General features: G+C 26.7%; 1 protein-coding gene across 1 annotated transcript; it reads right to left on the bottom strand.

The window, feature by feature from the left end:
- Positions 1 to 620: 620 nt before the first annotated feature.
- LOC135922674 (DCN1-like protein 1) lies at positions 621 to 13,569 on the bottom strand. Its single transcript, XM_065457106.1, has 7 exons — positions 13,501 to 13,569; positions 13,234 to 13,450; positions 13,026 to 13,191; positions 12,649 to 12,782; positions 6,293 to 6,375; positions 5,957 to 6,053; positions 621 to 949 (listed from the first exon to the last, which is right to left on the bottom strand). Exons 1-7 carry the CDS (start codon positions 13,501 to 13,503, stop codon positions 843 to 845), a joined length of 807 nt encoding a protein of 268 aa, XP_065313178.1. The 5' UTR covers positions 13,504 to 13,569; the 3' UTR covers positions 621 to 842.
- Between the last annotated feature and the right edge of the window lie 867 nt (positions 13,570 to 14,436).

Below are 14,436 nucleotides of genomic sequence, written 5' to 3'. Positions count from 1 at the left end.
AAATAAAACTGGGATCAAATCCCCATGATAAGAATAATTTTAGCTTTGCATCTTATGAATAACTATTGCTAAGGGACACATTGCTTTAATATATTCTTCGAAATTATCTTATAGGCTATTATTGGTGTTGTATTGAAGCAAAAGAAACTTAAACATTTATTGGGATCCATTTATATTATATATTTATTAAATAATTAAATATTACCATAAAAATATTTAAATAAATTATTGTTTAAGGAAGATATCATTAGGATGTTAATAATTATTGATAGGGATTTTCTTTAAAAATGGTTAATAGTTTACTCGAATTTAAATTTAATTATTGACTTTTTATAAAGGTTTAAATATATCAAACAATGATGAAAAATTAAAAGTATCTGTATCTTTTGCGTAATAAATAGTTAAAAATATAGACACTCATTTTTAAAGTATTTACGATACAAATACAAGATACTTTATAAGCCCAAAAGATACAAGGTACAAAAGCATCGTGTATTTATGGAATATTTGCGATAGTCCATTAAAAATAATTACATATAGACTTAGTATCCATTGTCCACAAAATAGTTATATTTATCATCGAGTTATCATGAATCACAAGTTTCAATGTTAATTTATTTAAAATATAGTTCCAAACTAAAATATTTAACTCCGATATTTTATTTCTCAATCATAATTTTAAAATGATACGCTAAGAGAGATATAGTACACTTACAATATGGTATAATAGTATACAAGTAATTTCTAAAAAGTATATATAATGGCATCTGAGATGCGGTAGGCATTATATAAAATATGTATTATTTCTTCCTTGTTTTGGAAACGAATTTATTTTTAAAAAATCATGGCGATGTTAGTTTAATGTGTTTATTATTAGGGTTTTTTTTGAAATCGTCGATTAACGGTTTAGCATAGTCAACGAATTCATCTATTAGCACGGGCCATGCTCCTAAAAATAATAAAATAATGTTGTATTCGAATTACTCGTGGATTATTATGCCCATAATTGTTTGCATATACTGTCAAGAGAGGAGTTCATTAATCCCTCCCTTTGCCATATTGTTAGTGTTGTTGAACGACTCAATTTGTGCTGATTTTTAAAAACGGTTAATTCAATATTTTAACCGACTTTTTTTCGAGCAAAATCTTCCGTGTGCGTAATATTTTTTTCAATAAAATATTGAATTAGCCGCTTTTAAAAATAGGTTCAAATCGAGCCGCTTAACAACACTACATATTGACTCTTATAGTAATATATATGTCAAGTTTAGTGTTGTTAAAAAACCCGATTTCGATTGATTTTTAAAAATGGCTCGATTAAGATATTCGCTAAAATAATATCATGTAAGAATGGAGATCCTGCTCATAGATGGCAGAAAGGTTTGGATACATATTTGTCAAATTTCGAGGCTTACATTACATTATATTATTTTGACTAAAATCATAATCGGGACATTATTAAAAATCAATCCAAATCGGACTTTTTAACAACACGAGCCAGACCCTTCTTTCTGATCAAATACTTTTTTTAAATATTACTAGGGCTGCACCGTTCTTAATATAGGCATCGGGTGGACGTCGATATTGATCTTTTGAAGGAAATATCAGAACGGCCGATCTTTTTTAATAAACCGAACTAATGGTTCAATAAAAAGAAATCAAAGCACTTACTAAATTAAATTATATTAAATAATTATAAAGTAGAAGTTATGATTCGAAAATTAAAATGTACTTAATATTTTTTATGGTAGGAAACGAAAAGGAAATTTTACGAAATTTATTGTATGCGATTTAATACTTATTCCAAGAGGTGAGACGACAAACAAATAATTAAACCCGCTAATCTACGATGACATCCAGTAAGGTATCAGAAAAAAAATCATTTGAAGAGTTATAAGATAAAGAAAATAAACGAAATCCAAATAAATCAAAACTTAAAATTTTCAAAACAATGATGAATTAATAACAGATCTATTAAATAAATTAATATATGTATTTCAAAAATGATTGCATTTGATAATCAATTATTTTCAACAACTCAAGATAATCACTTCAGATGTAATTCTAATATATGATGAATCATCTTTAAAATAAATTGGCGAATGTTATCTAAGAGTTGAGATTTGGAACATTTTATTTTAACTTAATTTTATTATTAAGTATTAAAAATTTATATACATTTCATTATTGATATAGCAACCATTTTATTATTACTTGACCATACCCATGAAAAAAAGTAAGGAAATCATATAAATTCTTGTCTGAATAAGTAGTAAGAGAAATATGTATTTTCGGTATAATAAAAGTTTGTATTAGTATATCTAAATGTTAAAAGAACCACCAGTTATAATATATGAAATCCCGGGAAGGAGGTAAAGAAGCATAAAAAGAATATACTAATGGCGATGTTCAGAATCGTGGAAAATAGAAAGGATTGTGCGATAAATAAATATCGATTGGTATAAAAGGAAAACAATTTCAATCTTTTTTTTATAGTAACGGTTTCGGTAAAAAAAAGGTAGAGCATTTTTTTATATTAACATAAACCTAACGACATTGCTATTTGAAAATTAACGCTAAATGTAATGAGGTTACTTAACGTAGATAGCGTCAGTGCTAAGCAATAAACAGTTCTATAAAATGGATATAAATGAATCCCATGAGTAATTATTTTATACAGGAATTACTGTAATATTAAAATTATATATCTAATATAAAAATACAATAATATTTAATATACAAGTTTTAACACTAGAACTAGAAGCACCAAGAATATCATCTAATAGTTTTTTCCTTTTTATTTTGTTAATAACTTTTACGCTTTTCCATAAATATCATCTCAAATTCGTGATTACTATGTATTTTTAAATATTTACATTTCCACAACAAACCATCCAGAATAATATTATAATTAATGGTTCTACCTATAATCACCTAATTTTACGGCTTCGTGACTTTTTTAAATTAAATGCCCAATCATTGTAGGAAGACTTCCTTTCAAAAAATTGTCAAATGTAAAATGTATCTTGCTTCTGATGATAGCAGACATGATGCTCGTTATCATAATTCAAAAGAACTCTAAAATTCTGGCAACTTATATTCATTGAATATATGTTCTTTGGGTAAGATAGTTCTGAATCAGAGCCAAAAGAAAAAAAATATCCCGCGATTTTTCAGTTTGGAAAAACATGAATATTTTTAAAAAAATCATAAGAGATTTTCTAAAGACAATATTTTAAGGCACTCTCCTGAACAAAGAGCTTGCTCCAAAATCCGAGTATATGATAAATCAATATATATATTTCAATTATTTAGATGACTAGATTCTATTCAACAAGTCTGGAAGTGGGAGATCGGTTTTCTTTATAATATAAATGATCTAGATACATATAATAAATTGTTTGAACAAAATTTATGAAAACAAATATCTCTAGATAATTTTTTATCAAACATTGATTAAAAATTTAACCAAAATTCAAGGTGAAGTTGGTTGGTGCAAAAAAAAATATAAAAAAATAAATACAAAGTTATAAAATCAGATAAAAATGTAGTAGCGCAAATATCAAACTACTTATAAGTAGGGCTGTGTCGACATTAAATATCGGATTCTTTTTTTATAAATGATAACTCGCCAATTTCGCTATTATACTTTAAGAAAGGATCTTTTATTTTTTATTATAAATTTTTTTAAGATGGCATCTGAGTTATGATATAATTTTTACAAAAGATAAAGAGAATTTTCATGGGAAATAGATATCCGCATCGTAGAATATTATTGCCAGAAAATATAGAGGCCTTATTTTTATTTTAAAAACTCTAAAATATTATAATTTTATAACTATTTTGATATCCATAGAGGGTGACAGGATGTGTCACGGCGTGAGTAAAATAAATTTTAAATTATTAGGCGTGATGGGCCTTCCCAAAATGTTTGCCGGGTGTGATTGGGCGTAAACATAATTTTCCCATGAATCACGGAAATTTTAATTTTTTAAATTGTTTTTTTTATGAATATAAATTTTCATTTATAATATATATTTACTAATTTTTTCTTTTTGAAAAATAAATAATTTTTGGAAACAAAAAAATTACGCTTATAAACAACATTTTTTCCCTCTGTCTTATAAAATTTTAATTGAATGAAAAATAATTTAAAGTCTCTCAACTCTCGTTCAGCAATGGAAATTCGGCAATAAATTTAATTTATATATGTTTATTTTCATTTATCTTTACTATATACTAATCACTTGCACTCAAATTATAATCAGTTAAAATAAAAGGGAAATTGAACATCTTAACTTTTAAATTTTCTCATATTTACCTATAAATGATGTAGTTTCAAATGTAATGAATATAACTGCATTCAAAGATTATGAAGGGGTACCATATTCAAGCCATATATTAAATAACATAATGCATTATATTTTTGATAATTAATAGCTTTAACTAGTGCAATATTTTTTGAGGGCAATCTACATTAAACAGCAAGCTAACAATTAAGATATAATAACGATGGAACAATGTATATATTATGATACAAAGTTACTTAAAATCATATGATGAAGTATAAGTTTACCTGCTTAACAGACAAGAATAGATTAGCGAACATTGATACAAATATCACATGCCAGTTAGATAATTTTTTATCTCAAAGAATGCTCAGATAGTCTGAGCGCAGATTCTCAAACCATATAAATGAAGTTAATTCATGAAAACAAAAATTAATGATATTTTATTAACCTTCAGAAGGTTATAGTGTAATAATCAAAACCCTAAAGAACAGGATACATCTCTTTTAAAGGAAATATTTATTATGCAGCCACTACATAAGATAAGCTCAATTCTAAATCCAAATTTCCACAGTCTTAAGTTTTTAAAAGTCAATGAAAAAGCAGATAACATAAACAAGTTAAAAATGCTAAATGATTTGGATATGCATAAGGCACTGCCATATATCATTTATACTTTTCTAATTCATCCTGCATAATAAACAGTATATTCTAGATTATTTTGATGAAGCCCTAACATCTACCGATGAAAGTTGTGAATATGTACTTATAAAATTCATCGCTCATAAAACAAATAAAAATGACAATATTTTGACGTTTTGGAAGCAGAAAAATTCATTTCCTTTAGCCAATTGCATTAGCGGAAAGGCGAACACAATTGAAATAAAAAAAATAGATATTCTTCTTATTCTAAATAAAAATATTAATTTATATATTGCAATTATTTTGTGTATTAATATGGAATTAGAGAAATAAAAGCTAAGATAGAATAAATCAAAAGCGAGTAAAAGTATAGCAATAAAATGTTGAAAAATTTGATAACACCGTGAATTTTCAGGGGGGGGGGGGGTGGGCGTAAATAAAAAATTAGGCCCTCGCTCACTTCTAATTCATACCAACATATATATATATATACTGTTCAAAATAAAATGCATTGATATTATTATAATCTAATTAGTGTTTTTTTTAAATTTTAATCTTAATTGTAAAAATAAAATGCATAATTCGATTATTTAGACAGAAAATATCTTTTTAAAATTATATTTGGTTCAAGGGTGAAATGTTAAGAAAAATTAACATCGGATCGGGTCTAAACGAATATAAGATCGGATCGGTGAAAAATATCTGGATCGGCATAGTCCGAGTCCTACTATTGCAAATGTTAAAAACCTATGTGGAGAATGAGAGATAAAAGGTGATGTTAATGTCCATAATATCAGGAAACCTAATAGATATTTTCGAAATATATTGAATATCAATTTTTTTTTTCAATAAAATTCTTTTGTAAATAAAAATTAAAAAATATATATAATTAATAAAATTTACAAATAGGTGACAGTTTTAGGTAAAGTAAAATTTTGGTACCTTCTAGTGTTAAAGAATGTATTTAATTATTTTCAAACAATTTTAAGAGAAGAGATTTTGAGGAGAAAAAAATTAAATTTAACCTTCCTGGTCGTAATTACTCATATCATCTGATATTGACTGAGAAAAATCTAACAAGAGATTCCAGGTGTCTCGGGATATCGATTTCTTATGATGTTCCTAGGAAATTTTAAGAATATTTTTTAACTTTTATTTGAAATAAGAATACAAAAAATTATATATGTCAAGCTATATTTTTTGAATAAGAAAATACTTTTTCAATACCTGTTTATAAAGTATACTTAAATTTGAGATACCTCTAATAAAATGAATAATGGTTATAATTTATTTTTAAATAATATTATAAAATGCTTTGCTAAGAAATGTAACAAAGGATGTAATTAAAATATTAAATTTACTAATAAAAATTGACACCATAGATCTAAAAATTTGAATCTTTTTACCAGAACCATATTCCAATATGCAATGCCCATATCTAAATCTTTTATTTTTTAAAAAAATGAATATATATTTTAAGGTATATGTAACAATCAGAATTTAGAATAAAAAACCCTCAGAATAGAGACAAATTTAAAAATCTGTATTTAAAATATTTAGGAACTATAATCAGTTTTTAAGAACCTGAGTTCTAAAAAAATAACAATAATTATATGTATTTATTTAAATAAAAAGATTAACCTATTTTGTAATTCATTTTTTATATTGTATATTTAGTATTTAAATTTGTTTTCGTGTTACTAAAAGAGTTTGGAAGAGAGGCTAGAGCGAAGTTGACCTAAAGTCAGGTCTAGAAAGTAAAAAAAAATTTCTCAGGCTTGGGCTTAGGTTTTTTTTAAAATTTGGCCAAGGAATTTATCTGGGTACACAACAAATAGATATTTTTATTAAATCTAAATTCATAAAATGGGTTTAATTTATATTTTTCATATTAAAATTTTGGGCCCATGTCTAAAAATTAATGTTGTAAACGAACGCGTTTATTTTGAGAGCGTTCGTGAACAAAGTTCGTTTTAAGCGCGTTCGTGAACGAAGTTCGTTTTGAGCGCGTTCGTGAATGAAGTTCGTTTTTTTTGAAAAAAAATATGAACGCCGTTCTTTTTATTTTTAAGAACTTTGAACGTAAATGCGTTCCTTTTTTTTTGACGAACGCGTTCAAATTTAACGTTCATTCAATTTTAAAAACACTTTTTATTTTTATTTATTTGAAAAATTTAATATTAATCTGAATTTTTTAAGAAAAAAGTCCTATATTTTTTAATTAACTATTTTTCCTCTTTTATATTTCAATTTTTTAACTGATAAGAGCTGAATTCATTTAAATTAAATTTTCCTTTACTATAACTTTTTTTCAAATCTTTAATCTAAACCAAATAAAATTCTTCCTAACTTTACCTGGATCTTTATAAAATCTTCTTGGATTCAAGTTAGTATAACCAAATGGAGAACAAATTCACAGGCAAGTTACAAATTGCGTTCCTTAATATAAATGGAATGACCAACAAACTAGCGGATCTCTTAAGGCTACTTGAAGTGGTGAAAGTAAACATTATAGGTAATCAAAAAACCCACTGCCCAGGGAATAACACAAACATTATTGATTATAAAATATTTTGCTCGAGTACCACCTCTAAAAGCTGGTCTGGGATAGCATTCCTAATAAATAAACGAATAAATAAATTCATCAAATTCGTACCCATATCTGAAAGATGGTCTTCTCCATTTAAACACAAATTTTAGGCCCATAATAATAGCAAATTTCAATGCCCCACCAATTAGAAATGAAAAATTAGGCTTCATCGACATAATCATAAATACGATCCACTCTCTACCGTGCAGATATAATATAATATTTCTAGGCTATCTAAATCTGAAAATTGGTAAAGAAGTAGAATATGTTAGCACTAATGTCATCGGGTATGCTACTATACAACAACCGAATAGCGAGAATAGCAAGAAAATTCTTGATTTCTGCAGAAACAAGAACTTTAAAATGTAAAATATCTTTTTTGACACCGAGAAATAAACACGTACACCTTCATGATAGCTCGGCAGAAATCCCAAATTGATTTCTTCATCTCTAATATTTACGAGTGGTTTGAAGGCGTTAAAGTCTAATATAAACCTGTCGGAATACTTATAGCTGATATTACCGTAAAAAATATATGGGGCTATTATAACAGAATTAGACAAAACTCGACTGGAGCTAGTATAATCCATTTGATAACTTTACACGCAAATTCAGTAAATTACAAACGCCGGAAGATGTAATAATTTTTGATAAAGCATTAAATAGGAAAAGAGCCAACTTCTTAAGCATAACTATGCACGGAAACGTAGAAGAATGCTGGAAACTATTTTAAAATGATCTTGCAGAATAATATGATGGTTTGTTAAATGTAAGTCTTTTTTCAAGGAAAGAATGGATGTCTAGTGAGACATTAGAAAAAATAAATCAACTAAGAATGAAGAATGGCTCGAATATTGACTTATGGAAAAACATACAGAGATTATTGCGGAGTGATAGACGGATATACTTATCAAAAAAAGCCATTGATATCGATAAAGATATGAAAGAAAATAGGATTTATGACGCCTATATAAATTAAAATATTTTTGTAAAATTTGCAGTTTTAAACCCCCTCTATAGTTTTAGAAAACGGAAAAGCATTCATTGACCAGGATGAACAAATGGCATTATGGCTTGATTATTATATGATTTTGACTCAAGGAAAGTAACTCTACCAACAAACCTCGTCCCATGTAGTGAAAACGAAAAAACAGAGCTCCGGGGTTGGATAATATCACAGCTGAATAACTAAAATCGCATCTATGACAATATCTTCCTTCCTACTAGCCCTCTTCAATAAAATATGGGAGAATGGAAATACTTTAGTGGAATGGAACAAATCCTTCCTATGTAATTTCCCTAAAATCAAAGACCACAAAAATTTAATTATTACCAAACCGTGGCCCTCACATCCTGTCTCAAAGATTTCTATGGTCCTCTTAAAAAATAAAATTATATCATCCACACTTCATATTTTCCCCAAATATATATGCTAGAGCCAATATTAACCCAATTATTCAGAAATGTTGCAAATACAAACAAATACCCTCCTACTTCACATTTGTGGATTTTAGTACAGCTTTTGATAATGTTATTCATGAAGCTCTATGCGAAATGCTGTCAGAGTGTGGCCTGTAGAGCGCATTTTTAGTACAGATAATGCTGTATTAACTGCCAAGAGTTCCTTTGAAAAATAATTGTTAAAAATTAATAAGAAGAATTTTTTATAAATAAAATTAACTTTTTATTAGCTATATTATATTGCATTTATAATTATATTATCTAAATAAAACTATATTATTTTTTAACATGGCTAAAATATTGTGTTAAAAAATATAAGACATTTATTTTTAATAAATTAAATTTAAAAAAAAATTTATCATTAAATTTTGAACGAACGTGTACGCATTCATGAACGTGAACGCGTTCCTTTTTTTTGAAAGTGAACGCGTTCAATTTTTGCCAATGAATGTTGAACACTTTCGATTTTTAAAAATGTTTACAGCACTACTACAAATAAATTTAAAAAATGGGCCAAGTTGGGAATAAAACTAATAAAAATTTTAAGCCAGGTTGGGCTGAAAAAAATTAAGGCCCTTGGAACCAAAACAGATCTAGGAGCAGAAAAGAAATGTATTTTGAAATATTAAAAACCAGGGTTGGCATGTCGGTCAATTGACCGGAGGAGTATTTGACTGGTCAAATACGGTCAAATACTCTAAAATATTAATGGCGAATAAATATTTTGATATAATTAACTAGTATGCATTAAAAGCATGTTTATCAATCTTATTATTTTTTTATTAAAATATAAATATGTAATTTTTCTAAATATAGTAATATTTTTAGTTATTTTTTTGCCTAATCATTGCCGTTTCTCACCTTCTTGATTTTTTTCAATTCATTTTTCTTAAAAAAAATAAAAATACCCGATTTATTATAATCATAATATAATTTTTTCATTCTTATTTTTTAATAAATTTAAATTTTATTTAATATTTAGCCGAGTATAAATTATATTAATTCTCATTTGTTTTACTTACACTTGCTATATTTGGTTTTTAAAATTAATTTTCATTTTAATTGTTCTGGTCAGATTTACGGAATATTATTCAATTCTGGTAAAAAGTTTATTATATTATATTTATAATATTAAGAAATTATTGGAATAATTGGTCGATAATTATAAAATAGTTAAGATTGATTAACTTTACAATAATCAAAATCATTTTTTGTTAAATTTTAATATATTAGGGATTATGGTCAAACCAAAGCATCATGTTTGGAAACATTTTCAAGAAGTACGCGATGGTAAATCAGTTAAAGCGGTGTGCAAGTTTTACAAGATGTCCTATATCACCCACGTTGATAGAATGGTCAAACATTTATTAAGCAGCTGTACTATGTGCCCTGTTATAATTAAGGAAAAATTTTATTCAAATTCCAAAATATCAACCTCTACAAAAAATATCACAAATGTAATTTGTAATACTTCTAAGTCTAACTCTAATGAAGAATTGGGTGAAATTAGTGAGAATGATTATCAAATGAACAATATTTTGTCTTGTGACTCAGGAGAATTTGATTCCCTTATTTCTAATCAATCTACAAGCAAGGCGATTAAATATAAATCTCAATCTTGTATAACCGGTTTCATAGATAGAATTAATCCCAAAGAAAAAAATGAGCTGGATCAATTGTTTGCAAAGGCTGTATATGCGAGCAATTTACCTTTCCACATCACTGAAAATCCCTACATCCAAGAATTTTCTAAAAAAATACGTCCTATTTACACATTACCCAGGAGAAGGCAGCTGGCTGGATATCTTCTAGACAAAGCGTCAGGTGATATGGAGGTGAGAGTTGCAGATATAATAGATAAAGCTCCTTACTTATCAATTGTATCAGATGGCTGGAGCAACATTAGAAACGAGAGTATTATTAATTTTATGGTGATGACGCCTGTTCCAGTGTTCTACAAATTTCTAAATACTGAGGAAAATCGCCATACGGCAGATTATATTGCCCAGGAATTTAAAAATGTAATTCATGAATTGAATCCGGTAAAAGTATATTCTTTAGTTACTGATAATGCCGCTAACATGAAAGCAGCCTGGAGAATTCTAAAATCTGAATCTATTTATAATCATATACAATGTTATGGTTGTGCAGCGCATACATTGCAGTTATTCTTTCACGATTTTGAACGATTGGACGCCTTCAGTGACCATATTTCAATAATTAAAAAAATTGTTAAATTTTTCAAGAATAAACACATACCAGCTGCAGTATTTTCCCGTAATAAGAATCTTCAGGGCATACCATCTACATTAAGTACAATTAGCCAAACAAGATGGGCATCGTCAATAAAATGGAGCAAATTCAAATATGCAAGAAAGCTCTAAAAGCATCAGTTGTTGAAGAAGCTGTTTGTGATAATTGTCCCATAGAAATTACCAATAATATATTAAACGAAGAATTTTGGACGAAAAATTTAAAATTTTTAGCTATACTCCAACCTTTAGCTACCTCATTGTTGAAAGTGCAAGGGGATAAATGTACTTTGGCCCAAGTGAAAAACGAGATGCTTAATTTGGAAAAACACATAATACAATCATGCCATGATTCTATATTTTCTCCATCTCAAGAAAAAAAAATTAAGGTTATGTTTGAAAAGAGAAAAACTGATATAAATACATGTGCTCACAATGCTGCTTATTTATTGGACCCCCAATATCAAGGGGAGCATCTTACTAATACTGAATTTGATGAAGCATGTAATATAATACAAGAATTGGGTATTTTACAAGGTGGTGATAATCAAAATATTTTGAGTAATATAGTAAATTTCAGAAGCAAAAGCGGTATATTTAATAGCCATAATATGTGGAAAGTTGTAACTTCCATAAGAAACAATCAAATTTCGGCCTCAAGTTGGTGGAATGCATTTTGCCCACCTTGCCCATTAAGAGAAGTCGCTAATATTTTACTAACATTTCCTAGTTCGACTTATTCTTCTGAAAGAAATTGGTCGGTTTGGGGCAATATTCACACGAAAAACAGAAATAGATTAAAGGCTTCTACAGCAGGAAAATTAGTAAGAGTGTATCATATTTAAGATTGATTAAAAATATTAAAGAAAATAATGATATTGAATATGAATCGGAACAAGACTCTGCCACGGAGGGTGAAACATTGACTATAGAATGAATTAAAAAATATTATGATATTTATTATTATATACATAGATTTATTATAATATTATATAAATGCAAAATAAAGTTAATATTGGTGTAAAAAACATTTATTTGAATTTGACCATATTTGACCGTATTTGACCGGTCAAATATCGGTCAATTGACCGAATTGTATTTGACCGGTCAAATGCACAACCCTGTTAAAAACTGTGACACTTTTGTCGTACTTTTAAAAAAATGTGTATCATTTAAAAATGAACTATGGCAAATTATTATATGGATGTTCCATGTTAATTTTGTTGACAATTATTATATATTTAGAATCAATAAAAATGGGAGTGACTAAAATAAGAAAGTGTAAATTAAGAATCCTCTATTAAACAATCACATATTATAGAGATCCTGCATTATATTAGATCACCATTTATATTTAAGTAATTTTAAAGATTGACATTGAGTATCAAATTTATCAGAATAATTTCATTATAACCTAGGCTCCTTTGTCCAGGACTTTTGGCATAATTAAAGGTAAATTGATAAAAGTCTCTAAAATCACAGATATCTTTATAAAGATCTATTTCAATTGTAAAGAGCTTGGATTTTAATTTTTCAAGGGCATCACAACTATAATTAATGCAAATAAGCTTATAAAAATATAATTAATTGATAATAGCTAATGTTTATACTAATTATTTAATTTTAGAGATAAATAAATAAGCAAAACAACTTCTTTACATGGTAACAAAAGACATAATATAGTTAAAATTTGAATTTCAAAATTAAAATTAATGTGTTAATATCCCACCTTTTAAAATAAAGTGTGCATTTGAAACATATATAATTATATAAAGTTTATATTGTGCATACCCTATATTAAACATCCCATGGGTGAACTCTTCTTTGGAAAATTCACATTGAGTTGCAGCTTGAAATTTCCAAGCCATTATGAGAACTAAAACATTATCAGGAGTTAATCGTAAGTCATCCAACAATTTGACCACCCCATCTGGACCAATTTTATTTTCATGATTATCTTTCAAAAACAAATTACAATTTTATAAGACAAATATTATACCTTTATATTTAATAAACAATTGTTCAATTTTCTTCTTGTCTGTTGTATTTTTGTAATCTTTTGGTTGATATTGTAGTGGATTTTGAAAGAAGCTATCGATAGCTATTTCCAATTTCCAATCATTTTGCAACAAAGTGGCAAGAGCTATTTTTTCATTGGTTTGTGTAAATGATATGAATTGCTTTACCTTGTCTTTTTGAGAAGGTTTAAGTTTATACTGAATAAAATATTAAAATTATTATTATATTTTACATCTATATTCTGTACCATCGAGGTAGATTTTTTTCAAAACATATGGATTGTGAGAAAAGGATAGGTGTAAATTTATTCCAAAATATTAATTTTCGAGAAGATGAACCCCCAATATAAACTCTATTTAAACCAGAGGATGCGATCAACAAAAAATTATTAATATTTCCTAAATGATATGCTTTTTTAAATAATTTCAACATGATAAAACCTAAGCTTTCAATTTATTCAATAGAAACATAGCCAAAAATTATTTGCTCATTATTGCAAACCAATTAAATTTACAATAAACATAAAATGTGCCGAGTAGGTTCGCAATCAAAAGTCTTAATTTGATCTTATTTATGGTACTCAGACTTGTTTTTTCTCTTAAATTAAGGATCTTGTTAAGATCAATTTGTTTATAATAATCCATCGATCCCTTTAAAAAATTATTTCTTACTTAAAATTAAAAATTTAAAAATAAAAATAAAAATTTTAATAAAATTAAAATATGATTTTTTAAAACAAATTTTTTTACACATATTTTGGCTTCCTTCGTCATATTTGAATATTTTCCTCACAAATTTTATCAAGACAACATTTACAAATTAGATTTACAATTTTATTTATTAAATTAAAAATATAATGAAAAATAAATAATAACTAACAAAAATCCTCTCTACCTTTCCAAAACTTAACTGACAATTTAACTGTTCCTTTAGGAGCTAGAATTTAGTAAAGCACAAGTCATATATTTTATTAATAAAAAATTAAATGATAAAATGATAAAAATCTCATAATTTTTTAATGATAATTTTTTTACAATTATTTTCCCACACAATAAAAAAATATATCACGTGTTCTATTATGATAATTATAATCCAATAAACCTAATATATTTTGGTTTTGGCATTATACAACAATTAATATAAATTTATCTATAAAACTACGACATATAATATATTATTTTTA

This window comes from Gordionus sp. m RMFG-2023, chromosome 1 (genome assembly GCF_954871325.1).
Source record: "Gordionus sp. m RMFG-2023 chromosome 1, tfGorSpeb1-WG-v2, whole genome shotgun sequence".
Taxonomy (NCBI): Eukaryota; Metazoa; Nematomorpha; class Gordioida; order Chordodea; family Parachordodidae; genus Gordionus; species Gordionus sp. m RMFG-2023.
This window is presented reverse-complemented; position numbering and strand designations above follow the sequence as displayed.

What these genes read in the sequence shown, in the direction of transcription:
- LOC135922674 (XM_065457106.1), bottom strand. An exon ending in TCCTGGACAAAGGAGCCTAG is followed by an intron (nt 6,376 to 12,648) that starts GTTATAATGAAA and finishes AAAAAATAAAAG; the next exon opens with ATTTAGATATGGGCATTGCA. An exon ending in GAGTAATTACGACCAGGAAG is followed by an intron (nt 950 to 5,956) that starts GTTAAATTTAAT and finishes TATTATTTTTAG; the next exon opens with GAGCATGGCCCGTGCTAATA.